The following is a 25,916-nucleotide window of genomic DNA, read 5'->3' as shown; positions in this document are numbered from 1 at the left end:
AAAAGAGGACTTGCACACGCTGTGAGAAGCACACGGAAAGCCGCGTCTCAGGGTATGTTTACACAACAACTTTGCATGTGTCTTGGCCGTTCATTTACACGGCAACAACGTTTTGGGGGACTAAAAACTCACGCTTTTGAAAGCGGGATTCAAAGTGCAAGGTTTTGAAAACGATGCTTTTACTGTCTCCATGTAAACAACAAAAATGTGAACTTGTGAAAACAGTGACGTCATGCGTATTATGTGTTAATGGTAATCAAACAATAAATAAATCACTCACTGCTCTTGATTGAATAGCTTTTGTAACTTTAAAGATTAATCTTGATTTAATTTCTACAGTGAAGATTATATGCAATGTTGTTTTACATTTGATTACTTTAAGTTCTGTACCTGACAACTACTGGTAGATGCCTGAAAATTATTTGCTTATTTTCTTTTTTATTTGACAATAGTACTTTTTTCCCAGAACATGGCACATGCCGAACCGTACCGAAACCATGACCCTAAAACCACCCCTAGTGGGTGTGTCTATGTACAAGTGTGTGTGTGTGTGTGTGTATATATATATATATATATATATATATATATACACACACACACACATACGCACACACAGTATATATATATATTTTTTTTTTTCGTTTTAAACTCCATTTTTATTTTAAATCATTTTAAGTCGTTTTGAGGCCCAGTGTTCCACTGGTTGAGAGCCACTGCTATGTACTGAATATTTCCTCTGAATATTCAGTTTCATCCGGAAACATTTCCAATCAGATGTTTAATGCATTTTGAATGCTGTTATCTTTATCACAAAATAATACAAAACAACTATGACCACGTCTCATAATACTAACAAAAAATGTTGCATTCTTATTTTTAAGCACCATGTGGACAAATTTTGTCATCCACTTTCTAAACTTTTAGGATCAGAATTCAGTTCAGCAGAGTGTAGTTTTCGCTCTATTAAACATCCTAAATTTGTGTTGGGATTAAGCGCTCAAAAGAGGAGCGACAGCCGTATTTATCTGCGGTGTGTCAAAACTCATGGAGATGTCCCTCAGTGTGCTGGTCTAGAGAGCAGTGTTTGAAAGAAGCCCATGTCTCTTTAATTAAAGATATGTAAATGTGGCCTCAGCTGGATTACATTAGCTGGCGTGGCTTTGGTGGGGTGTAGAGAGTCAGAGCCCTACACCTAATCCAGACTAATTAAGGATTAATTACAATTGATGGGAGGCTTCCATCCCTGTGTGGAGGTCCTCACTGCAGTCTGTGACTAATCTAGAGCACTGGAGAAGGGATTTGAGCAGGGGTGATCTGTCAGAGTTTGCTCCGAGCTCCTTTCACTTTAAGCTTCTCTCGAGGGAGGGAGTTTCAAGTTTCTACGCATACCATTTGGATTGAGGCATTGGCCTTTTGTTAAGCTACAATAATCTGTTTGTCTCACGCGAAGGTGTTAATACAAACTCGCTCTAGATGGACACACGACTAGTTAGTGGGGGTGTCTAAGGCTCAAATGTAGGGTTAGGGATTTGAACAAACCACTTACCCCAAGTATTAACCTTTGACGAGTAACATGTCTTAAACCAATTGCACTGCAGACTTGAATGATACCTTCAATATTGGTTGCGATTGTTACTTTTTGTAAGCAGTGTAACATTACGATAAAAATGGGTGGGGAAAATCCTTAGACTTAAGTTGTTTTTTAAATAATTCAGAAAGATCTTTTATGCTCAACAAGGCTACAGTTATTTGTTCAAAATACAGTAAACCAGTAGCCTAGAAATCTAGACGCACCCTAGCGGCAGCAAAATGTATTTCGCAGCCAGGTGGGTCTAGCAACTCTCAATAGACCTTCTAGCTGCAAAAACCTAAATTGGGTCAGGCCAATCACGTCGTGTATAGAGTAGGCGGGGGCGGGCTTAACATATGACGACAGAGTTGCGACGGCTGCCACTTGAAAACAAAGAATGACGGCTGCTGATGGAGAACAACGGTCTTTCGAATCGGCTTTGGCCGCGACTCTGGAGGACTTGGAGTTAAGTTTTTCTTTGAGAAAAGAGCAAAGAACGGCACTTAAGTCATTCTTAAAAAAAGGAAGATATTAGGGCTGGGTAAAAAATATCGATTTCTCGATTTTAATCGATTCTCATTTTTACGAAACGATATCGATTCTTAAATCCCAAGAATCGATTAGTCATCCTGTTTTCAGTTGATGAATTAATGGAGCATTGATGCGCGCATCCCATCCAATAAATCGCAATAATCTTTGTGCTTTGTTATTATTGATATGAAACAAAGTCTCAGATTTCAAATTACGTCCATTTTCTTACGAAATTCAAAAACATAATTGCCGTTTTGGCGCTGTGGCGTGAGATCGCTCTGGCGCAGCTCAGCTCAAGAGAAGCAGCAACGCGGAGTGCACATGATCTTCTCTTCCGCATTAATAACACCAGTTACAGCGCGAAATAAACACGAATGAGCATCTGAAAGTGTGTTAAAAGATAGAGTACAACTTATCGAAGTCCGTATCATTTCACATGGAATCGCTCAATCAGTGTTTCAACCGTGGAAAGACGTTAGTAAACAATGTCATGTAACGTCACATTTACCTCAGAAAAACCATATCCAGTGACCATAAACTCGTTAGTCAGCTGGAAAAATTAACTCTAGAGAGGAGCATTTTGCTAAATGTATGCACCATATTACATAATCATTATAATTTTTATTGTTCTTCAATATTTAATGCATGTTTGAATAAATCTGGAAAGTTTTTATGACAGCCACCATTTAAATTTTTATATTTTCATACAACTTTATTTTTATAAAAATAAATACAAGTGTATTTTAAGTATTTGTATACAAATCAGTTAATTTTTACCTTCAATATTATAGTAGGCTAATGAAGCCTATAGGCTACAACTGACTCCCATAGTTTACAATAATTTTGTTCCATTTTATTTTCCAGTTTTCCTTGAGAAAATTTACAATGTATTGTACCTGATATCCAAAATAATCGATACTGAATCGAATCGAATCGAATCGTAATCGAAATCGAATCGAATCGCAAGCTTGTGAATCGAAATCGAATCGAATTGTGAAATCTGTGTCAATACCCAGCCCTAGAAGATATGTTCGTCGTTTTGCCGGCCAGATATGGCAAAAGTTGAATCTATCAACTAAGCTCCGCTGTTGGGAAAACGTTCTGGTTGGTTTAAGCGCTGTCCTATTGCGTGCAGAGGGAATTTGAAAGACGCCCCTCGGATTAAACCGCGTCTATGGTGAGTTTCCAGACCTAACATCTTGATGTAGGTCTGGCTTGCCAGGCTAGTAAACCAGTAATATTGTAAAATAGTTATAAATCACTTTAAAATATCATGTATTCCTGTTAGGGCTGGGCGATATGGCCTAAAAAAAATAAATCCAATTTACGATTTAAATCGATTTTTTTTCCCCCTACTTAAAATCAATCTGCAGATGACAAATAAATTGTTCAAAACAAGTTTTAACTTTCTTTTGTTTTAATTTTCCCTTCTGGAATTTGATCTGGATTCCCCCCTTGGGGTAAAAAAACAAAACAGAACAAAAAACAATAAGTGTATTGTGATTGTCAAAACATTTGGTAATTAAACAGAATTTTATTAAGTTTAGTGACTACACAATGTTTACATGGTACAATGACTGGTACGCTACTGTTTTTATTATTGCTTGACACAAATTTCACAATTTCAATTCAATTCTTGTGATTTGATTCTGATCTTGATTCAATATCGATTCCTTTGGATAAATATTAGGTACAGTAGATACATGTTAATGTTTCTCAAAAAAAAAATCACCTAATGCTGTAAACATACAGAGCCCTGTCAGCTGGTATTATTATTAAAGGTTAAAAATATCATCTCAAATTAAATATAATGCGTTTTTTTTTTATAATAACAACATTAGGTACAAATATAATAAATATGTAATATAGGGGTGTAACGGTTCACAAAATTCACGGTTTGGTTCAATACGATACACTTGTCACCGTTCGGTACGTTTTCAATACAGCAAAAAGAAAGAAATGCCAGAGATTTTTCTTTTTTAAACTAACATAATAAAGTATGATTTTTTATTTTTTTTTACTTGGAGCAATGATGCAGCTATAATAGACTCTTCTTAGGAGCATATGAAACAAAACAGCTCCTTGAAAAAAATAAAATGTAGCCTAATATTGTAGTAGTTATAAACAAAAGTCTATTTTTAGTTCAGATTAACATTTGAGGGCATCAATTTTATTCATAATGTCAAAATAAAACCAACGTAATGTTACTTGAAAGCATTATAGCCTACTATTCCTGCCAAACTTCCATGGTTGCAGTTAGTGTTACTACAGTAAATCCATGGTAAATGTTGCAGATCTGTGGACACTGGATAGTTCATTCATGGCACAATGTTTCTTCCTGGCTTCCGCGCGCTGTTTGATCTGTTAATAATGGAGAAATGTGAATGTTTCTCACTAGATCTCGCAGCAATGTTATTACTTCAGTGGCGAATTCAAATGATTTATTTACTGGATCTCTTAGCGCTGTGTAGTAACAGTGTCGCTTGATCAAGATCGGCTCGCGCTGCTTTAGTCCAAACTGATAAACGGTCCGTCAACCACACAATAACGAGTAGCTCAGTTTCGTTCCGCTTACATTACGTTTGCCATTTGATGTTGGACAATGTTGTGTGTTGTGTATCTCATACTTTATGAGCGCGCTTGCAACGCGCGACCCGCCTACATTTGAAATAACAAAATTTTGGTCGGCAGGAAAAATGGTCCAACGAACCGTTCGGTTTGAAAATGCGTACCGAACACCGAACCGAAAGCCTCGTACTGAACACCGAACCGAAAGCCTCGTACTGAACACCGAACCGAAAGCCTCGTACTGAACACCGAACCGAAAGCCTCGTACTGAACACCGAACCGAAAGCCTCGTACCGAACGGTTCAATACGAATACGTGTACCGTTACACCCCTAATAATATAGTTATCATATTTAGCAAAATACTCCTCTCTATAGCAATTTTTTTAAGTCCAACTAATGTGGTTTAAGTCCAACTAATGTGGCTATGGTCATTAAATGGCTTTCCTGAGGTAAATGTAACATTACCTGACGTATTGTTCTCCAGCTGTTTTATGGACCTCTTTCCACGGTTGAAAAACACTGACCGATCGATTTTATTACATTTCGGTAAGTTGAACTGTATCTTTCAAATTCCCTATTGATCATTCGTGTTTATTTACTATTAACTAGTAGTAAAGAGTAACAGATGATCGGTTCACGTGCCGCTTGAACTGAGATCTGTAAGCGATCTGTTACGTCACATTTACAAGCGCCAAAACGGTGTTTATTGTTTGAATTTAGTAATTAAATTGACAGAATCTGAGAGCTGAGAATTTGTTTCATATCAATAGTAACCTTCTTTCTTGTCTGCCGGTGTCAGTGTCCTCTTTGCTTTGCGATTTTTCTCTGCGTGAGAAAATGGATGTGTGGCGTGAGAGCGTGTAAAAAAAGGGACAATTGCGTGAGTCTCACGGTGAATTCGTGAGAGTTGGCAGCCCCGATGATTTAGTTTGTAAATGTTTGTAAGACTGTAGGCTGTTTTTTGGCGGGAATTTTTTTTCAGGATTCTTTCATTTATTTGAAATATAAATCTTTTGTAATAGTAATGTGTTTACCGTGACGTGATCAATTGAATGTGTCCTTGCTGAGCTAAAGTATTAATTTCTTTCAAAAACAAACCATACTGACCCCAAACTTTTGAACACTAGTGTACACTGAAAAAGACCATATTTAAGACTATCATTGAGGATCTTTTGACTTGGGCCAGTAAACAACCATCTAAAATACCTTTGCAACTTCATAACATGTGTAAAACAACTCAGAAGTTTCAATCTGGTTTGTGTCATTACCTATTCCTCCCCCTCCCCCTTTCTTCTCCAACATATCCTGTCCTCTTTTCACTTTCCTATAAATAATAAAAGGGCAAAGATTACATTAAAAATGTAGTTTTATGGTTGCATGAAGAGCACTAGGTGATGCAGTTGAATGCTTCAGTCTCCAGCGCTGCAGCTTGTGGCAGTCTCGTCGTCTTTCTTGATCATGCTGTGCCATTCACCTGTACACACATGGTACAATGCAGTGCTCTGTCTGTGTGTCTGTCAGCCTGAGCTGCAGTGGGCGAAGGTTAGTTTACACTCCCCCTCAGTGCAGCCAGCCGCCACTCTCCCCGGCCCTGTTTGCCTCTGTCATATTTCTCGTTCGCTCGTTATAAATGGGAGCTGCGCCTCTGATCTATTGCTTAATTGCCACCTAATTTGCATAACAGTGCAAATTAACGACCTCTCAAATGAGCGTTCATTTTTCACAAGGTCTTTAGGAGCTCCTTAAGAGGCGGTGCTAATTAGCACAGGAGGCAGCTGCGCTGATGAGCCAGGGAAAGCGCGCGAGAGGGGGGCGTGTCGCTAGGACGAATCGCCACAGCAACAGCCTTCTTCCTCCTCCTCTTCCTCCCGGAGTGAAGTCATCCGCAGAGGCTTCTTTTGTCCCCTGTGCGATGTTTCACCTGACCGTGTCGAGCTCGCGGAGGTGGGATGGTGTGTGTTCTCACCTGCGTGATCTTGTTTGACCGGTCCCTGCGTGCCTAGCGAAGCCTGTTGTACCGCCGCTCGGGTCTATGAAACGCTAGTTGAGTTAATTAAGAGCTGATAAATGACAAGTCGGAGCAGGCGGCGTGTTTGCCTAAGGTAGGAGCGCTGTTCACACCCTAATCACATCCTCCTGTGTTGACGCTGACCAATGGCCGCTCCTCACAGGGCGTGAAGGCAGGTCTGCGTGCATGTCAGAGGACGAGCCACCAGGTGCGCGCCACTGGGCGCCGGTAAATAGGCCCCACAGACGCTGCTTAACCTGAGCTGCTTACAACAGGAACATACTGGTGGATTTTGCCGCTTTATACCACCTTGGCACTCACTCAAGATGCCCTCTCGTTGTTTCTCTCGAGAAACCTTCACAAATCCCGCCACACTGTACTCCGACACATTCTCTGAAGTGTCGTCATGTTCGATTTCTTTTGGTTTCTGGAAATGAACGTCTCTCTGGTCGTGTGGCGTGTGGAGGTTAAGTTGCTTAAGTGATTTTACCAATTTTCTCAGAACAATTAACCCTTATAGCTTACCAGTACTATGCACTGGCTGTCCGTAAGCCTGTTATTTAGGTTGTTTATTCAGCGCTGATTCTAACGTTAGCGCTTAATGTGGGCTCTTTTTCTAGCTTTTACCCACAACACAGCTGCAGGTCTTCATAATGCAAGTTGGAATGCGACTTACATTTTTATGTGCTTAAAAAGCTCTACGTTTACTCGGATTGTTATTCACCATTTGAACTCCAAGTTTAATATGCATGTGTTATAATTTCAGGAAGCATTTCTATAAGTTTCAGAAATGGGCTTTGGTCAAGCTCATAAATGAACGAAGTGCATAACCAAATCAAGATGTGAGGGTCTTACAGTGAGCTTGGGTGAGGGAGTCGTCTTGAGTTATATTTTGTATTTATTTTTATATTTTTATGTTGATTTGTCACTTTATCACCAACTAATACCATAAAACATCAGTTAAAGGAATATTACAAAAGTTAATGAAATGAAAATTGATATTGAGGAGGCAGGGGGAAAAAAAGTACTCTACCGTCAGTAAGATATTTCTTTAAAACATGTTTTTGACTCTTATGCTCACCAAGGCTGCATTTATTTAATTAAAAATACAGTAAAAAACGTAATATTGATGAAGGCTGGCTGATTAGCCGCAACGCGTTGGTGTGCCGTTGCTTGTCACCTGTTTTTAAAATACCTAAGCCGTGAAGGAATAAAGGCTTTTTATATTTTTCTAAACAATTTACTCGAGTGCCTCAGATTGTTATTTTTATGAGCTGAACCATCCCTACGCCAAAAGAGCAGCGGGATAATAAATGTACACCCCGTGCAGCACTTTTTGCATTCCTTGTTTTTAATAACTGTTTTCTATTTGAATATATTGTTAAATGTTATTCATTCCTGTGATGCAAAGCTGATTTTTCAGCATCATTAGTCCAGTCCTCAGTGTCACATGATCCTTCAGAAATCATTCTAATATGATCTGATTTGGATGCTTAATAAACATTTCTTTAAAACTATTATAATATTGAATATTTGCACTGTAATTTAAGACATGCTTGTGATGTGGACCTGAAAACGTATTGCAAAGCAGGAATGACCCTCGTATTTCACTTCGACTAATGGCACTGCAGTCGTTTTTGTTTTGAAGATAAATTCCCCTTATTTACATCCCACTTAGCTCTCAGGTTAGCATGTTTGTTTGTGTCCATGTGGGCGTGCTTTTCAGCGCGCACTGATCCCTCCCCCGTCGTGTTCGCCTTCCTCCTTTTGATTTATTGGCTGTTGCGGTCAGAGCGTTGTCATTTCCTAAGTGTCGCCCCACACTCGTTTGCAGCCCACCGCGGTCATCTTCAGCTCGTCCAAACCCTTCCTTTCCCGTTCTCTCGCTCTCGGCCTCGGCCTCCCTGCCCCCTCTATTTTTTTCCATCTCCTGCTCGTTCTGTCTGCTCTCCTCCTCGCTGTTTTATCTCCTCCTGTGACTCCTTTTTGCAGTTTTCCCCCCACAATTCTCCTCTTTTCTCTCCTTACCTTCTCTTCCCCCCTTCTGCTCCCTCGCGCTCTCCCAGTGAAAGGCTGAGAATACCCAAGGGAGCTGATGCAATTAAAATGCTAATCCTGTCTGTCTACAGAGAGTGGTAGAGGGGGGGCTGACAGCATGAGGGATTGCGGCTCACATGGAGAACTCGACTGAAATGGAGAACAGAGGATGGGGGGAGGTGGCTGGGGGCACGGAGAGAAAAGGAGGCGGGGTATGACGGGAGAGCGGCCCAAGCCAGAGGAGGAGGGAGGGTGGGTGGGTGAACGAGAGAGAGAGAGAGAGAATGCGTTAAGAGGTACAGAGAAAAAGACAGACGAGGCCCGAGCAAAGGCAGCCAACACAGCCGTGATGGACTGTTTCTCCAGTAATGCAAAGAAAATGGCAGCATTAATGTACTGCTTCCAGCAGTGAACACAATACCTTTGTCTGCGCTTAACTCGTCACCTGTGCCGTACCTGGCCGCGTTCTGCGCCTGATTATGTATGCAGTCGAACCCAGCTGGGCGCTCTGAATATTTCATACGACTCGCCAGCTCTGTCTGCTAACGCCTGGACGGCTGCTGGCTTTTTCCACTCGGCCCCTTTGCGCTTTTTTCCTGCTTGCACGTTTTTCACCGATCCTTTACAAATGAGGGAATTCCTCCCTTCGAACGGGAGGGGCGCGCATTGGCGTCGATCATTCATAAATTTAATGGAAGGATATTAGTGCAACTTGGACAGATGCAGCGCATTAAAATGTACATTATCTCATTAGCATGGCGGTGTGTTTGTATTAATGAAGTGTGCTAATTGAAAGATTTAACAGGCTGGCTTTATTAATCTTCTTAAAGCCGTACAAACATTAAGATGCAGTGGCTTTTCTGGTTAATATGGTGAGGATTCAGAATGTAGCTGTAAGCGTTTACCGCCAAGCTATTATAAAACGTATCCAGCCGTAGTGAAATCACCACGTTATTCGTGGATACATTATTATGGGTTTTAAAGTCAAGGTTGGTAATAAATTGAAATATAAAGGGGAGTTAGAAATTTAAAGGGGTCCATATCATCTAGTGCCGAATGTTGTGGGTTATTTGTGTAATTATCAGTAATCACAGCTTAATTGAGATAATTAGGCTGAAGAAAAGGCTGTATGCTTGAGGGATTCGGCTGGAGGCAGAGCTCGTAATGGATATTGTGGGTGATACTCTTTAGGGAGGTGGTAAATTTCACTCTATTGATTGTGGGGCTGTGGTCGTAAAAACAACAACCCTCCCCTCACCCATCATACCACACACACACACACACACACACACACACACACACGGTGAGTCTGGGTCACAATCCAGGACAACAGAGGTGCATTTTGAGTTTTGGCCAGACACATTACACAAGCACGTATTACAAGCGTACATTTTGTTGCAATGGCACTTAACAAACCTAAACTCTTCAGGACAGTAATGTCATATTATATGTACAATTAAACCTAATGTGATTGATAGCTAGCTATAAACATGTCTACAGTTTAACTATCTTTCTATCTGGTTTCAAACTGTTGCTCTGACCTGAAAATGGTTGACGTGAAAGGGAAAACTAAGAGGCAGAGCACTATAGCACTCTTTGTGGCAATTCTGAGAATGCCTTACAAAAATTGTAATAATTATTGAGATAATTTATCACTAAAATTAATGATACTGTTCAAAGAGTGTGTATATATATATAGAGAGAGAGAGAGAGAGAGAGAGAGATTGATTTGAAAAAAAAACTGATTTTCATGTTTAATATTTTTTTATTACTTTTGCTTTATAATAAAAACAGATTTGTCAACAGATTTGCTTTTCTCTCTTTTATTTTATTTTAATAATTTAAATAATTATTGAAATAATTTACCACCATAATGAGGTAACCATAATGAAGTAAAAAAGAAACAGATTTGTCAACAGATTTGCTTTTCTCTCTTTTGTTTTATTATAAATATTGAAATTTACCACCAGAATGAATGACAAAGAGTTTAATAGAAATACAAAAACAGATTTATTTTTCTCTTTTGTTTGATTTATAATTATTGAAATAATTGACCACCAGAATGAATAGAAATAAGTCAACAGATTTGTTTTTCTCTTTTGTTTTATTAGAATAGTCATTTAAATATATTTATTGAAATGTACTGCTAGAATGAAAATGCAGAGTTTGAAGCTTTTAATAAAAATGAAAAAAAAAAATCAAATATAATTAGTTTTTTGTTTTACAGCCTAAGCAGGAAGAGTCAAATGAATGCATGAAATCTTATTGCATGAGTGTTGTTCTCTATTGTCCCTGTAATAAATAGTGTGCCTTCATAGTGCACATGTAAACAACATTATGCTCACACTTTGTTGGTGTTAGTCACAGAAATGATCCTAGATCCTAGCCGAGTTCACTTTGAGTCAAACTTAAAGTGTTCTTCCTTTTTGTTTGACTTTGGGGAGTTTTGCTGGCTGAAAAAGAGAGAGGTAAAGAGGGAGGGATGGTGAATCGGGGTCATTAGTTCAGGCGGCTGGGTCTGCTGCATTCCTGAGCTCGGAGAGGGGGAGAAATGAAAGATGGAATGTGACTTAGAGAGAAAGAAAGAGGGAGGACCTGAGTGGAGGGACCCTGAAGGGGCAAGAGAGAACAAGAAAAAAAAAGAGCGCTTGCCAAGGGAAAGAAAAAGTTTTCAAAAAGTACGAGGGGGGAAAAAAGAGGGAGAGCTGGAAACAAATTCTGTGCTGTTATTGGGGGAGGGTAAGAGCTGAAGTCATTAAATGTGTTATCAGTTAAAGGGAGGATGGGAAATACAGCTTTGATTTCAGCGGGGATGGTACAGACAGAACATCCACAGATCATTTCCAACAAATGGCCTTTTATTTACACTGTTTGTGTTTTGAAAGTTTCTCACTCCTTCAGTTCACAAACAGAACAAACCCAACGCACTAGTGCAGGCCCTATTGGATCTACTCAGATGAATCACATCTAGAGCGGACACCCTAAATATCTACTGGAAAGCACATTGAGAGATTCCCTTGAGTAATGTTAATAGTTTGGTGAATCATCATTTATTCACTCATGTTGTTTCAATTGCCTGTGATTTGTTTTTTTTCTTTTTCTTGCTAGCTTGAAGTTCAAAATGACACATTTAGCAGAATGTCCAAGCTTTTTTCCTCCCCATACAATGAAAGGGAATGGTGTTCACGACTGTCCCTGATTCCCATCCACTTTTGCTGTAGAGAAATGGAAGCTTAGATATTCTGCTAAATGTCTCCTCCAAAAAGAAAGCTTTTCAGGTTTGGAATGACATGAGGGTGAGTGAATGATGACAGAATGTAAAAAAAAAAAAAATTTTGGTGAACTATCCCTTTAACCTTTCAGAAAGAACAATGGAAAAAAACATACATACATGCATACATACTCACTTGTGAAATACCTGTTATTTTTAATACAGATAAACCTTTTCTATATATAGGAAAGTTTACACCTGGTATTAAGATGTGTTTTGGGTCGATCGGATCACAAGTGGACGACAATAAATACAGGTGTAAACGGCGTCTAAAACGTTTTGAGCTTGTCCACTTTCTACCACTTCCAGAGGAAGTCAAAAACACATTCGACCGGAGTGGTTTCGTAATGTAAACGCTCATGTGGTCGAAACAGCCGAGAAAAGACCGTCTGCTCTCTGCATACTGACTTAATGAGTAAACATTATGGGAAGTGCGCTAGCCAGATGGAAAGTTTGCTTTGAAGACGAAAAACGTGCCAAGCGCGATGTTCTCTCACCATTCCTGATTTCTAACACACTCGCAGCGTTCGGCTGGTCTTGCGACTGTCAGAGCAGAAACAAAAGCTGATGCTCTCCGTCTGTTTTTCCATCGTCTCCGGTCGTGTTCGGATGTAAATTGCATGATTTTATTTTGTCCATTAAATAGAAAGATCTAAAAAAAAACATACATTTACACGCCCATAGACCCTCTCCTCAAAGAAATCCGTGCAGAAGTGGCTGAAAGTGGACAAAAGAGACAGATTAAAACACCAGGTGTAAACGGGTATGTTTCCCTCGTCTACTTGTGATTCGATTGACCAAAACGCATCTTAATACCAGGTGTTAACAGGGCCTTACTTAGAAAGAAGACATTTTATGTGAATTAATGTGGCATTGGCATTTCTAGCACAGTCTCGCAAACCACTAATACTTCGTGAAACTGGCCTAGGGAAAGACAAAGACCCTCTGGCTCATGTTTTTCTGTAAGTTATCTTTATTACACTTTGCCCTCAGTCACTGCCCGGCCCTACGTGTACATGTGTACAGGAGTGTAGACTGTGCTCGTATAGGTGTGTGAGCGATGGGCCCATAGCAGGAAGTTGACAGAGGTCTTGTTTTAATTCAGTGCTGGAGAGGTGTGTACTTATGGCTGCTTGTGCTTATAGTGACAGCACATGCTCTCCTATTATTGGACCCCTGCCACTGAGGTACCATGCTGCCCTCTGCTGGCTGAACCACAAATTGCACACTTAATTTGGAAGTATTACCAGTTTCTGTGGCATAGGGAATGAAATGCCATTAATTCAACATGGTGTGATGTGACCAGTTTCTGAAAGCTCAGTTTTGTCTTCTGCAGTGCTGAGCATCAGAGGCGTACAGGAGGAGGACCCCCCGGACCCCCAGATCATGCGTCTGGATAACATGCTGCTGGCCGAGGGTGTGTCTGGGCCCGAGAAGGGTGGCGGATCAGCGGCAGCGGCCGCAGCTGCAGCAGCGGCTGGAGGATCACCCAACGACGGCAGCATCGAGCACTCCGACTACAGAGCCAAACTCGCACAGATCCGCCAGATCTACCACTCCGAACTAGAGAAATATGAACAGGTGGGAATCAGACACCTACCTGGCCCTTGTGAATTGATTTCAGAAAGTATTTGTGGGTTTTTTGGTGGAGTGATAATGGGAGGGAAGTTATAATATCCTGCAGATAATTATATTTTCTAGAAATGTTTTATTTCATATACATATTTGCACTACCCTTCAAACGTTTGGAGTCGGTACGATTTTTTTTTTCTTTGAGAGAAATTAGTAGGATGCATTAAATTGATCAAAAGTTACAGAAATCTTTTGTAACATTATAATTGTCTTCACTATTTCAAATAAATGCTTTTCTTTTGAACTTTCTATTCATCAAAGAATCCTGAAAAAAAAAAAAAAGTGTGTCAAGGTTCCCGCAAAAATATTAAGCTGTTTTCAACATTGACGATAATAAGAAATGTTTCTTGAGCAGCAAATCATCATATTAGAATGATTTCTGAAGGATCATGTGACACTGAAGACTGGAGTAATGATGCTGATAATATAGCTTTGCATCATAGGAAAACTGATATTGATATTTTGATGCATTTAAAATGTAATGATATTTTGCAAAACCGTTTTACTGTGTTTTTGATCACATTAATGCAGCCTTAGTGAGCATAAGGAACTTTTAAAAAATCGTACCGACGCCAGCATTGTGTATTTGTACATATATAATGATCCTGAATTCTGTTTGATAACAGGCCTGCAGTGAGTTCACCAATCACGTGATGAACCTGCTGAGGGAACAGTCCCGCACACGGCCTATCTCACCCAAAGAGATCGAGCGCATGGTGGCCATCATCCACCGCAAGTTCAGCTCTATCCAGATGCAGCTCAAGCAGAGCACCTGTGAGGCCGTCATGATCCTCCGCTCTCGCTTCCTCGATGCCAGGTGCGTGTCTCTTTAGGATTGAGAAGTTAATTTTGGTGTCTTGTGCACTAGTCCACTAATTATTATTATTATTATTATTAACCTCGTATCAATGAAACACTCGCCTGGTTTCTCCACTTAATGTGTCCTCAGACGTAAGAGACGCAACTTCAATAAGCAAGCCACAGAGGTGCTGAACGAGTACTTCTACTCTCACCTGTCCAACCCTTACCCCAGTGAGGAAGCCAAGGAAGAGTTGGCCAAGAAATGTGGGATTACTGTCTCTCAGGTAAGGCCACGCATGGGCTACTGCAAAATTTGGAATTTTGTAATCCAGTTTTCCAATAATGGAGTGTAAGAAAAATACCTAAATGTCCTGGAAAATAACTAGTTATTCTGCCCCATTTTTATCTTAACTGAACTATGCAACTTTAACAAGGTTTTCATAAAATATAGAAATTATGTCATTAAAGTCATTAAAGTTAACATTGCATCATGTCCATAATGCAGCTGCTAGCATTTGAGTATCAGGAAACAACAATGAAAGCTCAAAAGCATATACAGATCATAATCTCTGCTTCATAATTTCCGTTATAAATGAGTAGTTATTGATGGTAACTATTGATGTTGTGCATATTGCAAAGATGAGCACTTTTTGCATGTATTACAGTGTCACCATTTACTCTCATCCACATATTCCAAAACCATACGCTTTTTTATTTATCTTCGATAAACAAATGAAGATATTTTTGGATAAAACCTTTATTAAAGAGGATTCTGTCCTCCATTGAAAGTCTACCCAACCAAACTTAGACACTTCACTAAGTCCATAAAGAGTAATCTATATTAATTGAGTCCTTTTTATATGATTAACAGATTGCATTTAGGCTTTTATTCACATTCACATATAAACATTGTTCAACGCACATGCATAGAGCACATCAAATATAGTAAATGGAAGCTCAAACTTACTATCGTACTATCAATTATAATATCTTCATTTGTGTTTCAAAGATAAACTAAAGTCTTATGGGTTTGGAACGACATGAGGGTGAGTAATTGAAGAGAACTGTCGTCCTGTTTTTGTGATCTATCCCTTTAAGCACAACTGCAGAGTTGAGTTGTGAACTTGTGCTGTTCACACACATCATGACAGACTTACAGTAATTACAAGTTTCCTCACTTGTAATAACCGCTCATGTTTGTTGAACTCCTAATTACAAGTTGGAAACATTTTATGACAGCTCTGTCTCCTCCCACGTAACTGGTGTGAAGTCAAAACAACTAAAACAGCAACAGCTTTAAAAGTTAGTTGGCAACTTCTACACTTTTCTGTTTGATATGGGATTAGTGAGGACATTTTTACTAACAATTGAAGGAAACATTGCATCTAACGTTAGCTAGAATTTGTGTGATCAGACGAGCTACAGCGATCATGTACTGCTGACATTAGATATATGGATAGCTAGCTACATAATGGCATAATGAAACATTTTGATGAAACCCGTCAATAAATACTGATTTTGTTACTTGATATCGCACAAAACGGTTTTACACGAAAAGTCTTATTCAAAGTTTCCAGTGTATGAAGCTATGGTGGAAATGAGGCATAGGAAGCACGGATACAGGGAACTTTGCAAAAATATTAATAAAAACACTAATTGTTAGGGGTTGGTAAAAACAAAAGTTTCTATTATGCTCACGAGGATTTCATTTATTTGACCAAAAATACATGAAAAATGGTTATATTATGAAATATTATTACAATTTAAAGTAACTGCTTTCCATGTTATATTTTATCAAATGTAATTTATTCCTGTGATCAAAGCTGTATTATCAGATATACTTCAGTCTTCAGTGTCACATGATCCTTCAGAAATCATTCTAATATGCACATGTGATGCTCAAGAAACATTTATTATCATAAATGTTGAAAACGGCTGTTCTGCTAATATTTTTGTGGAAACCGTGATCTATTTTTTTTTTTTTTTTTTTTTTTTTCTCTTCAAAAGAACAGCATTGTTTGAATATACTTTATTTGAAACCAAAATGTTTTGTAACATCATAAATGTCTTTACTATCACTTTTGATCAACTGCATCCTTGGTGAGTAATAAGTATTAGTTTATTCAAAAAGTATTCTGACCTCAAGCAGTGAACAGTAAACTATGCAGTTGAGTGAACATTATGCAGTGGCATCTGAAGGACGGGCAGCGCTGTACAAATACATTTTCATGCAGCTGTTGAATTTCAGCATAGATTCTTGGGATAAGCTTGAATCTGTGTCAGAATCATTCAAAGATGAATGAAAAAAATTAAAACCTTTTCTGTAGGACTGGATAGTGTTTTATTAGTTGTCGTTCACTGTGATGAAATTGTTGTCTAATTGGAGTGGTTTCTCCTCAGGTCTCGAATTGGTTTGGCAACAAGAGAATTCGGTACAAGAAGAACATTGGTAAGTTCCAGGAGGAAGCAAACCTGTACGCCGTTAAAACAGCCGTGGACGCTGCCAATGTGTCGGCACATGCCAGCCAGGCAAACTCTCCAGCAACACCCAACTCAGGTAAAGTGCACAGCAGCCCTCCCATCATCTCTAGCAGACAGTAAAACCACACTGAGCTTATCACAATCTCACTCTTGCATTTCATCAGACTATTTTATCACGCTACATCTCTCGTTTTCACTTCTGATGTTTCCTGTCGTCCAGTCTGTTCTTGTCTTCCCATCATAAGATCTTTCTTTGTTTTTCAGTCATACAGATAATGCTTGTTTGTTGGTATTTGCACTATGCACTTACTGGGAATTAAAGATTTAGATGTTGTTTTTCTGGGTTGCGCTGCTGTAAAGTCGACCCGATTGTATCCAGGCAACAAATGTTTTGTAAACATCTGCAGGAAAAAGCCGTCACGGATCTATTTTCTTTGGAACGGGGCGGTATAATGGTACACAACACCCGACAGCAGAAATGTTTATGAAGGGGTGTTGTTAGGCACAACTTGAAGCAGAGTTTAGTTTACAGCTATCAAACAACGTCGCAACATTAATAACGAATTGTATAGAGGGCAGTTGATGTGCGGTCACAGGTGTGTATGTGTGTATATATTAAAACGGCTTCAAACGAGGTTCATTCAGGCAGAATTCATGGCCAAAGTGTTCATTTGTTACGAGTAATCTTGTCTTTTGTTTTGCATCCATCATGTTTCAGAGAAAAAAGGCTACTCATTTGATTACAATCAAAATAAAATGCTTACTAAAAAGATGTCTGTTAAATTATTGCAATATTACCTTAAAGGGGATAGTTTACCCAAGAATGAAAATTCCCTCATAATTTACTCACTCTCATTTTAAGGAAAATAATCCATCTCTGTGAGTCCATATAATGCCATTGAATGGGTGCTGCTCGTTTTACGCTTAAAAAAATCCCCCACACACAGCGATCATGACGGTTATCCATACGACCACAGTGGATGAATCAATGTCTTCTGAAACCAAACGAGCGTTCATGAGGGAGACGTCATTATGCAAGTGTGTTGTGAAGTTAGTGCGAGAAATGACGGTCCTCTGTTTTCACCTCTCACGTGATCTTCACAACGCACTTACGTCATGTATCATAATGTCTCCCTCGTGAATGCTTGTATGACAGTAGACCGAAAGCAATGATTTATGATTTAAAAAGTTACAAATATTAGTATTTATCTTACACAGACCATTCGTTTGGCTTCAGAAGACACTGATTCATCCACTGTGGTCATTTGGATTACCATCACGATCGCTGTGTGTGGTTTTTCAAGCGTCAAACAAGCGGGACCCATTAACTTGCATTATATGGATTCACAGAAGATGGATTATTTTCCTAGTGTTTATCTGAAGAAAGTAATTCATATGCATCTGAGATGTCATGAGGGCGAGTAAATGATGAGAGGATTTTCCTTTTTGGGTCTCAAACTATCTCAGAGGACGCTTATTTTAGGTCAAATGGGTTTGGCTGAAAAAAGTTCTGGGAATCCCTTGATTGAAGTATTTAATCAGAATTGGATTGTCGAAATATAGATAGGCATGACCACATTGTTGTTAAATTATCTATTTTTATGTAAAATTTCCATCACGTTATATAAAGTACCCGTTCATACCGCCCACTTAGCCTCTGGCCATATGAACATTCACTTTCATTTCTGGTTCTGCATGATTGTTTTCCTCTAAACCTGTGGCGGTAACCCCCTAAATATTTGTCTTTCTGTTGATAACTAACATAGCCTCTTTTCTTGGCTTTGCCTGAGTTATCAATGCTATGTTGGCTTCATGTTTGTCGTTTTATTTTCATATTCACATGTGACACATCCACACACACACTTGGTTAGTGTAGTTGAACCTCTATTTGCTCAGGAAGCAGAACGGAGAAGGTAGGTGATTTAACTTGGTATTGTCATTTTTAACAATTCTCCGTCACTACATACATTTTTTTAAGCCTCACCTCCACATTTCCTGTTTTACATCCTGCAGCAACAATGCATTACATCATCTAGAGGAAGTAGGATGTTAAGTTGTACAACTTCATGTAAAGGACCAGTCCACAAAGCATATACTTGATTGTTACTTCCCGTTGTTCACCTGTTTTGTTCTGTTGTCTCTAGTCAACGTAAACAGTTGAACTGTTTATCATGGCAGTCTTGAATTTCGGAATGTGGCTTGTCCTGATTTTCTTGTCTGGCTCAGCCACACACACACACACACACCACTGTAGGCTTTTCCAAAACCAACCCGGGCAAAGTTGCGTGCCTGATCGGCTGCGTATATTGCCTGCAGGGTCATCTGGGTCGTACACCCTTTCTCACACAGGAGATGCCTACCTCGGGCTGCGATCACTCAACGGGGATGGCGTCAGCGTCACTCCCGCTGTGCAGCAGGTAGGCACTGAGGACATCCCCTCAATGCCCTTCCTCTTCCTTACCTGCTCCCAGTGTAGTGCTCTCTTCCCCTCTCCTCAATGCTACAGCCCCAACCCATGACCATCCGCCTTAGCTCCCACCCCAGAGTGCCTCGGCTCAGTCGGACTCTTGGAGTCCTGAGCGTAGAGCTCTATCCTCCGCCATCTTCCCTGTGTGGCACCGCTCACTTTCATTTCTTCATCAGTCATCCACAACCACGTCCTTTATCGACTTCCTGTTAAATTAATGAGTTTCATCAAGACCCCTTCAGGGCTCAACAGAAAGGATGTACTGATGCCCCGGAGCCACTGAGGGCGTTTTTACACTGCGGTCCGAGTCAGAGCGCGATTGTTCCCGGCGCCCGCCACAGCGTTGGTCTGGTTTCACACTCAACTTGATTTTATCGAACCCTGGTGTGTTTGCGTCTGTCTTACGTCATCACATGCACGGCGCATGATAGAAAACAGAACGCAGGTGGATATACTGTGTTTTTTATTAATTTGGTGAATCGCAGTTCCAGTACAATCAAACTCAGACTACCTCCTACAGGTAGTGTCGGGTTCGGTACCTCGCCGCTCTCCCATTACCAGTTTTTAATGCGAACCGTGTCCCGTTACAAACTAAACTGCCAGTGTAAAAACGCCCTGAGAGTGTTTCAACATAACAAAAAAATCCTTAATTTTGAGTCCTGTACATATTGGTCTGTTGATTTGGAGGCCATTCACACAGAACACGTCTTCTTTGTGAAAGACCCCTTAGACCACATTTACACTCATCCAATTGGTTTTTATTGTTGTTTTTATTTTTATGTGGAAAGGATCGGACCTTGTTTAAATGTTTAAACGGCAACAAAAAAAACTTTTCGCATCTGATTTTGGCCACTTTCAAATGTGCGTCTAACATAAATCCATATCTGATACGTGGTGATGTTCTAAACACTTATTTCTGATTCTACTGTTCATTTTTGATTCCCTCCCCCCCTCCCCCCATCATTGCTATATGACATTGACTAGGTCTGGTTTTAAAATCAAAAGAGGCACGAAATTGCTACTCCTCTTTATCAGTGTGAGCCACTAGAGAGCGAAGAGTGGACACTTTACACGAGTGTCCCACTGATAGTGCAGCACAGATCAGTTTAGACGAAAAGAGATCGTTCACTCAAAAATGACAATTGTGTCATCATTTACTCACCCTCATGTTGTTTCAAACCCATAAGATTTTGTTCATCTTGAAACAATATTACTCTTATTTTTTTTCTCTCATTAAATCCATGCAACAACTTTTATGCTTCAAAAGGTCATAAAGACAACATAATTCAAGTTTAATCCAAGTCTTCTGAATAGACTCTAGCGTTTTATATGATGAACAGGCTTGAATTCACATATAAACACACAAATATTGACCATTTTCTTTTTTGAGTGAACTATTCCTTCAAAATAAATGTGAACAGATGGGACAACATGTCAGAATATCAGATGTGTGAGAAATACTAGAGAATGATGTAGATATGAGGCTGCATTGATGCATATTCAGACTCATTACACCTTTCAGTTTATTAAAGGTTGTATCAGCGATTTCAGGCCCAAACATAAATGATCACATTCATCTAATCTTTCCTAACGACCCGCTAGCTGCTCGTCCCATAAGCATGCCGTCAAAAAAACGCGTCTCTGTAGGCAGCCTGGGCTCTGAGATCTGCACACAAAAACAGTTGGTTTAACCAACCACTCAAAACCAAAATAAATAGTGTTCCAACCACTGATCTATATAGAATATAAATAGTGTTCCAACCAATCACCGACAGGGGTGGGTGTTGTGAGGTTTTCGCGTGCAGCCATCATATGCAGCCGTGCACAAGCGCAAAACCTCACAACACCCGCCCCTGTCGGTGATTGGTTGGAACACTATTTATATTCTATATAGATCAGTGGTTGGAACACTATTTATTTTGGTTTTGAGTGGTTGGTTAAACCAACTGTTTTTGTGTGCAGATCTCAGAGCCCAGGCTGCCTACAGAGACGCGTTTTTTTGACGGCTTGCTTATGGGGCGGGCAGCTAGTGGATCGTTAGGAAAGATTAGATGAATGTGATCATTTATGTTTGGGCCTGAAATCGCTGATACAACCTTTAATATTTTATTTGTGGCATGTATCTTTCAACATAAATACAGCAAATCTAATGAATGTAATATATTAGCAGAGGTGTTTGGTGTTGAATTGTAGAGCTGTGATTGTCCTTTGATACTCATGTGAAGTATGTGTGCTACAGGTGGATATCCTGCACCGTGCTACACACCTGACGGCAGGCTATGAAGATCTGTCAGGAAGTCCTCTTTACACCCCACACCGTTTAGACGTGAGTGCAGCTCTTACACGCATACACACACTCTCAAGCAAAAAACTATACGAGAAATGGAGAAGGAAACCATTTGCGGTCTTTGTGTAGGTCTGCTGCTAGCTTGTGTGTTTCCGTTTCTGCATTAATACTGCTATAGAAAGCTACTAGTGGTTAACACGTGTCAGTTAGCTGCATCTAGATGCTGTGTGTTCAGCTAAAGTGAGTTCAGTGTTGATTCAGATTCGTTGGAAAGATCATCAATTATTAAAGTAGTTTATTTCATCTATAAAGCAGTTCTGCTGATGACGTCGACCAGCTCATTTCAGTTCTCATTCAACAGCATCAGTACAGTCATATCAATAATATTGTTGAATATTAAATGTCCCCAACTGTGCAAGCCAGAGGCGACAGTGGCAAGGAATCCAAAACTCCTATCAGGTGACAGAAGGGAGAGAAAAACCTTGGGGGAAACCGTGATGCATTCAATCCTTTGAACATTTTATAAGTGCTTTACTATCACGTTTGATTCATTTAAATGCATCCTTGATGAATAAAGTTTAACAAAACTCTTACTAACCCTAGACCATAGTGAAGAATTTTTAGTATAAACAAGCAACATTTCCATATTATCCAAGAACTCTTGAGATAGTATATAATTTTTATAGGATTAAAAACCTGCTAATTAATGACTCCTTTTTGTTTTGCTGTGAGAATTCATGTTCAGATGTCTTCAGTGTCATTGCATGTTACCTTACCTATAACCATACTGTTGTTGTGACTCTCTCCACAGGCTAACAACAGCTGGCAAGACAACACCAACCCTTCCTCCATCACCTCTCCACCAGGACCTCCTGGCAGCATCCACTCCGACACCTCCAGCTAATGCAGCTCACGCCACACACACACATGCACGCACACACACACAGCATCTCATCATCCAGTCTCGCCTGTTCTGCTCACAGCTTTCGTCCTTCACTCTAGCAGATGTCAAAGGTCTTCCATAGTCCTCGTTCCTCTTTCTTCATGGTGTGCCAGGGTTCTTACACTGAACCAGACTGACTGAAACACACACGCACACACACACACACACACACACACACACACACTCCTCTCAAGCAAAAGACGCAGAACGTCACATTTGCTGTGGATGAGTCTGAATAAACCACACATCCTCTTCAGCAGTCCTTGTGTGGAAAACACAAAGTCTTGGACAGTCTCCGCCCAACTCCACGTTACCTTTCCTGTTCCAACCTGTCATGATGGGGATTACGCAACAGCTCCCTCCTTGCTTGTACCAAAGTGCTGTCAACGGTTGTCGCACCTTCCGCTCGTCGAAGAACAACCTCAGACAACTGACCCATGAGAACGCCATTTAGTCTGCTTTTTAAATATGGTTTCCGATCGGTTTCATCGCTGCTTCAGTGAGCAAGACCGACTTTGCGAAGCGTTTCTCACAAAACAATCTGTCCCGCATTGTTCAACGTTGTGTTAAGCACAAATCCTATCAATCACGCTTTGAGCTGGTGGTCGGATGGAGAGGAATCCATCTGTGTAAAGGTACGCCGGATATTTGAACACTTTACCTAGCTGATCGCAGAAGAGTTCGGTGTGAAAGGCCTTCAGCGGAGGAGACGAAGGGCGATTGATGTGCGGTCAGCGACTTCATGTTTCCTCACTACTTGTCCACTTTCTCAACAGATGTAAAAGAGATGTTGACATCGACCTTGTTTTTAATAGTTTAGCCAGTGTTTTCATTTTTTTTTCTGCCGCTTTTTCACCCCCACAAAGATGCACCAGCCACCAAATAAAAGACTCGACAGGAACTCGACCTTGTTTTGGGAAAGGGGTTGGACGGATAGCTGGAGTATTTGTTTGGATTGGGACATGGGTGGGTGATTAGAAATATTTTTAAAGGGAAAGAAAAAAAGATATTCCACTGTCTTCCATGCATGTAGGGTGTTGAGATGTTTTAGTGATTCCATTTAGCCTAACGTTTGTTTTTGTTTTTTAAAAAAAAGCAAAAGATACTATAAAAGGAGGGGGGTGTAAGTAACAGACCAAATAAACAAATGAACAACTCCAGAAACAAAAACGACACGTCGTACTGCCCAATCCAGCACTTCCAGCTGGCGTTTGGTTTCACTAGGACTTCCGTGGTATTTTATCGATCGCACGATTTCATGACAGGCATCCGTGACACACTGACCACGATACTCAAACCTTTCTGAGGAGGCCATAGCAGTTGCCAACCAATAATTCTGACTAGGAGAAGTGTTACAGCGGAAGTGAAACGTGCTTGTTACAGATATCAAGGAGTTGTTTTGATTAGCCGTGTGCGCTATGGCCGCTCGTGTTACTGTGTTGTGTGTACGGGTGTCTGTTTTATAAGGGTTGGGTTGTCTCGTCACTCACTCGTGCTTTTGAACTGATTGTATTGTACGTGCAATTGAAAGCACCTGTTCCTTGGTAAAGCATGCTGTCTTTTTTTTTGTTGTTTTTTTTTTTTTTTGTTGTTGTTGCCTACAATTCCACTAAACAAAGGAACTCTGTTTTTTTGTTTTAATTTTGTTTTTTGTAATCAGTTAACATAGCCAAGCAACAAGGGCTTTTCTCCTTTCAAATTTAACCAAAAATAAGCACTGGATGTGTTGTGATTTGAAACAGATGGACTAAAGCTAGTAGAGGAACATCAAATGAATTTCTATTTACTTTTTCCAGACAAGACAGACAAGTTGTTTTTGTATCCCCGGGATTTGTTGTTGTTTTTTTCTCTCCCCCCCCCTCCCTACCTTTAGTCATGGAAGCACCAGGCCGTTTTGATAAATGAATGGAAATTCTATATATTACACAAAGGACTTAATAACATTGAAATGTAAATTGGGGTTTTGTTTATATGTACACATGGAAAAACAAACTCTGAGGAGCTTTTCAAGCTATTATTCAGATCATTGTGTCCTCTATAGATTACTGTTAGTTATGAACATTTCACATGGATATCTCCAACTAATGCTATTACTACACCAAATTTCTTTGTTTTCTTTTCTATCAGTCATCTATGGATGTCACTGTACAGATTGTGGAATGTTTCAGTGTATTTTCTCTTTTTGTATGCTTTTAATTTTTTTGTTTTGTTTTTTATTGCTGGGGGTTTTGGATTCGCTCATGAGCAAGAGTAATATTTGTTAGTCTTTGTAATATTCATTTTAGCGTTTCAGTTACATTTCATTTGGATCGGGAGTCTCGAGTTATTTTTATTTTTTTGTGTGTGTGGTTTTGTCAGAGCTGGTTGCATTTGTTTGAGGTGCTATGAAAATTCCCTCACACTACTATCAGACAACTACGAAACTGACAGAATAAGATGTTTTATTGGAGTACATGCATAAGCTATGTAACAGAATAACGAGTTTTAACACTACATATCTGGTAGATCTGGCTGTTGACATTCCTAAATGTCTTTTTCCCCCTAAAGCGCACCCATAACCTGTTTTAGTTCAGTATCAGTTCACTGAACCAATAAACTGTTTGGATTGCCAATTTGGGATTATGATCTGAGGTGGATTCCACAGCACCTAAACAAATGCCATCAGTGTTTTTTTTCCTCTATTTTTTATCATTATTTTACTAGAATTGTAGTACACTCTTCCTTCTGTATTTACCATTCTCTCCCTCCTCTCTACCTCTCCTCTCTCCATTTCACTTGTATATAAACCCCACCATTTTCAGACTTGGTAGTCTGTATAAACTCCTTTTATACCTCAACTTTAGAACTGTTCTAGTGAGAGAGAAAAAAAGAAATATGAGAAAATTGTAGTGTTCCTTATTAGAAAAACAAAAACTAATAAAATAATCTAGTGTGCTTTTGAGCCTGTAGTTTTTCCTTGTTGCTGTTCATTAAGGGTCTATTTGCATGTTACGATCGGTAAAATGATCTCGTTATGGCGGTTATGAATGAGTCTGCCATTTTCCAGCGTGCCAGACGGTTTTCTCGCCGCCATGTCTGAATATTTATACGACACGAGGACAATAATATGAGGATCACAATAAATCAGACCTTTTCTCCTCATTTCAAATTGATTATGTGCTCTAAATGGGGAAATGAAACAAAGCCCACATTCTGCATAAAGTAAAATTAGAAACACTACTAAACAAAACAGCATGAAATCAAGGTCATTGTTTCATTTGGGGCCTTCTATATCAAAGCATCAGCGAGTCAGTAATTCATGATCATTAGAACCGCGGTT

The 25,916-nt window shown here is 39.7% G+C and overlaps 1 protein-coding gene across 6 annotated transcripts in view; it reads left to right on the top strand.

Moving 5' to 3' along the window:
* The window catches only part of pbx4 (pre-B-cell leukemia transcription factor 4), a 42,709-nt gene extending 17,171 nt beyond the window's left edge, over window positions 1-25,538 (top strand). For 2 of the 6 annotated variants that reach the window (XM_084113932.1, XM_084113933.1), the window contains 7 exons: window positions 13,323-13,567; window positions 14,245-14,435; window positions 14,568-14,703; window positions 16,820-16,976; window positions 19,217-19,317; window positions 21,607-21,693; window positions 22,466-25,538. In XM_084113932.1, the coding sequence (XP_083970058.1) occupies window positions 13,323-13,567; window positions 14,245-14,435; window positions 14,568-14,703; window positions 16,820-16,976; window positions 19,217-19,317; window positions 21,607-21,693; window positions 22,466-22,558 (1,010 nt within the window). In that variant the 3' untranslated portion in view covers window positions 22,559-25,538. The remainder of the gene's footprint in view (window positions 1-13,322; window positions 13,568-14,244; window positions 14,436-14,567; window positions 14,704-16,819; window positions 16,977-19,216; window positions 19,318-21,606; window positions 21,694-22,465) is intronic. The other 4 variants (XM_084113935.1, XM_084113937.1, XM_084113934.1 and 1 more) reach the window with 3 other exon arrangements.
* The last annotated feature ends 378 nt before the right edge of the window (window positions 25,539-25,916 follow it).

Source organism: Abramis brama, assembly GCF_963993115.1.
Source record: "Abramis brama genome assembly, chromosome: 1".
Classification (NCBI taxonomy): domain Eukaryota; kingdom Metazoa; phylum Chordata; class Actinopteri; order Cypriniformes; family Leuciscidae; genus Abramis; species Abramis brama.
The sequence above is the reverse complement of the archived record's forward strand: the minus strand, read 5'-3'. Positions and strand labels throughout refer to the sequence as shown.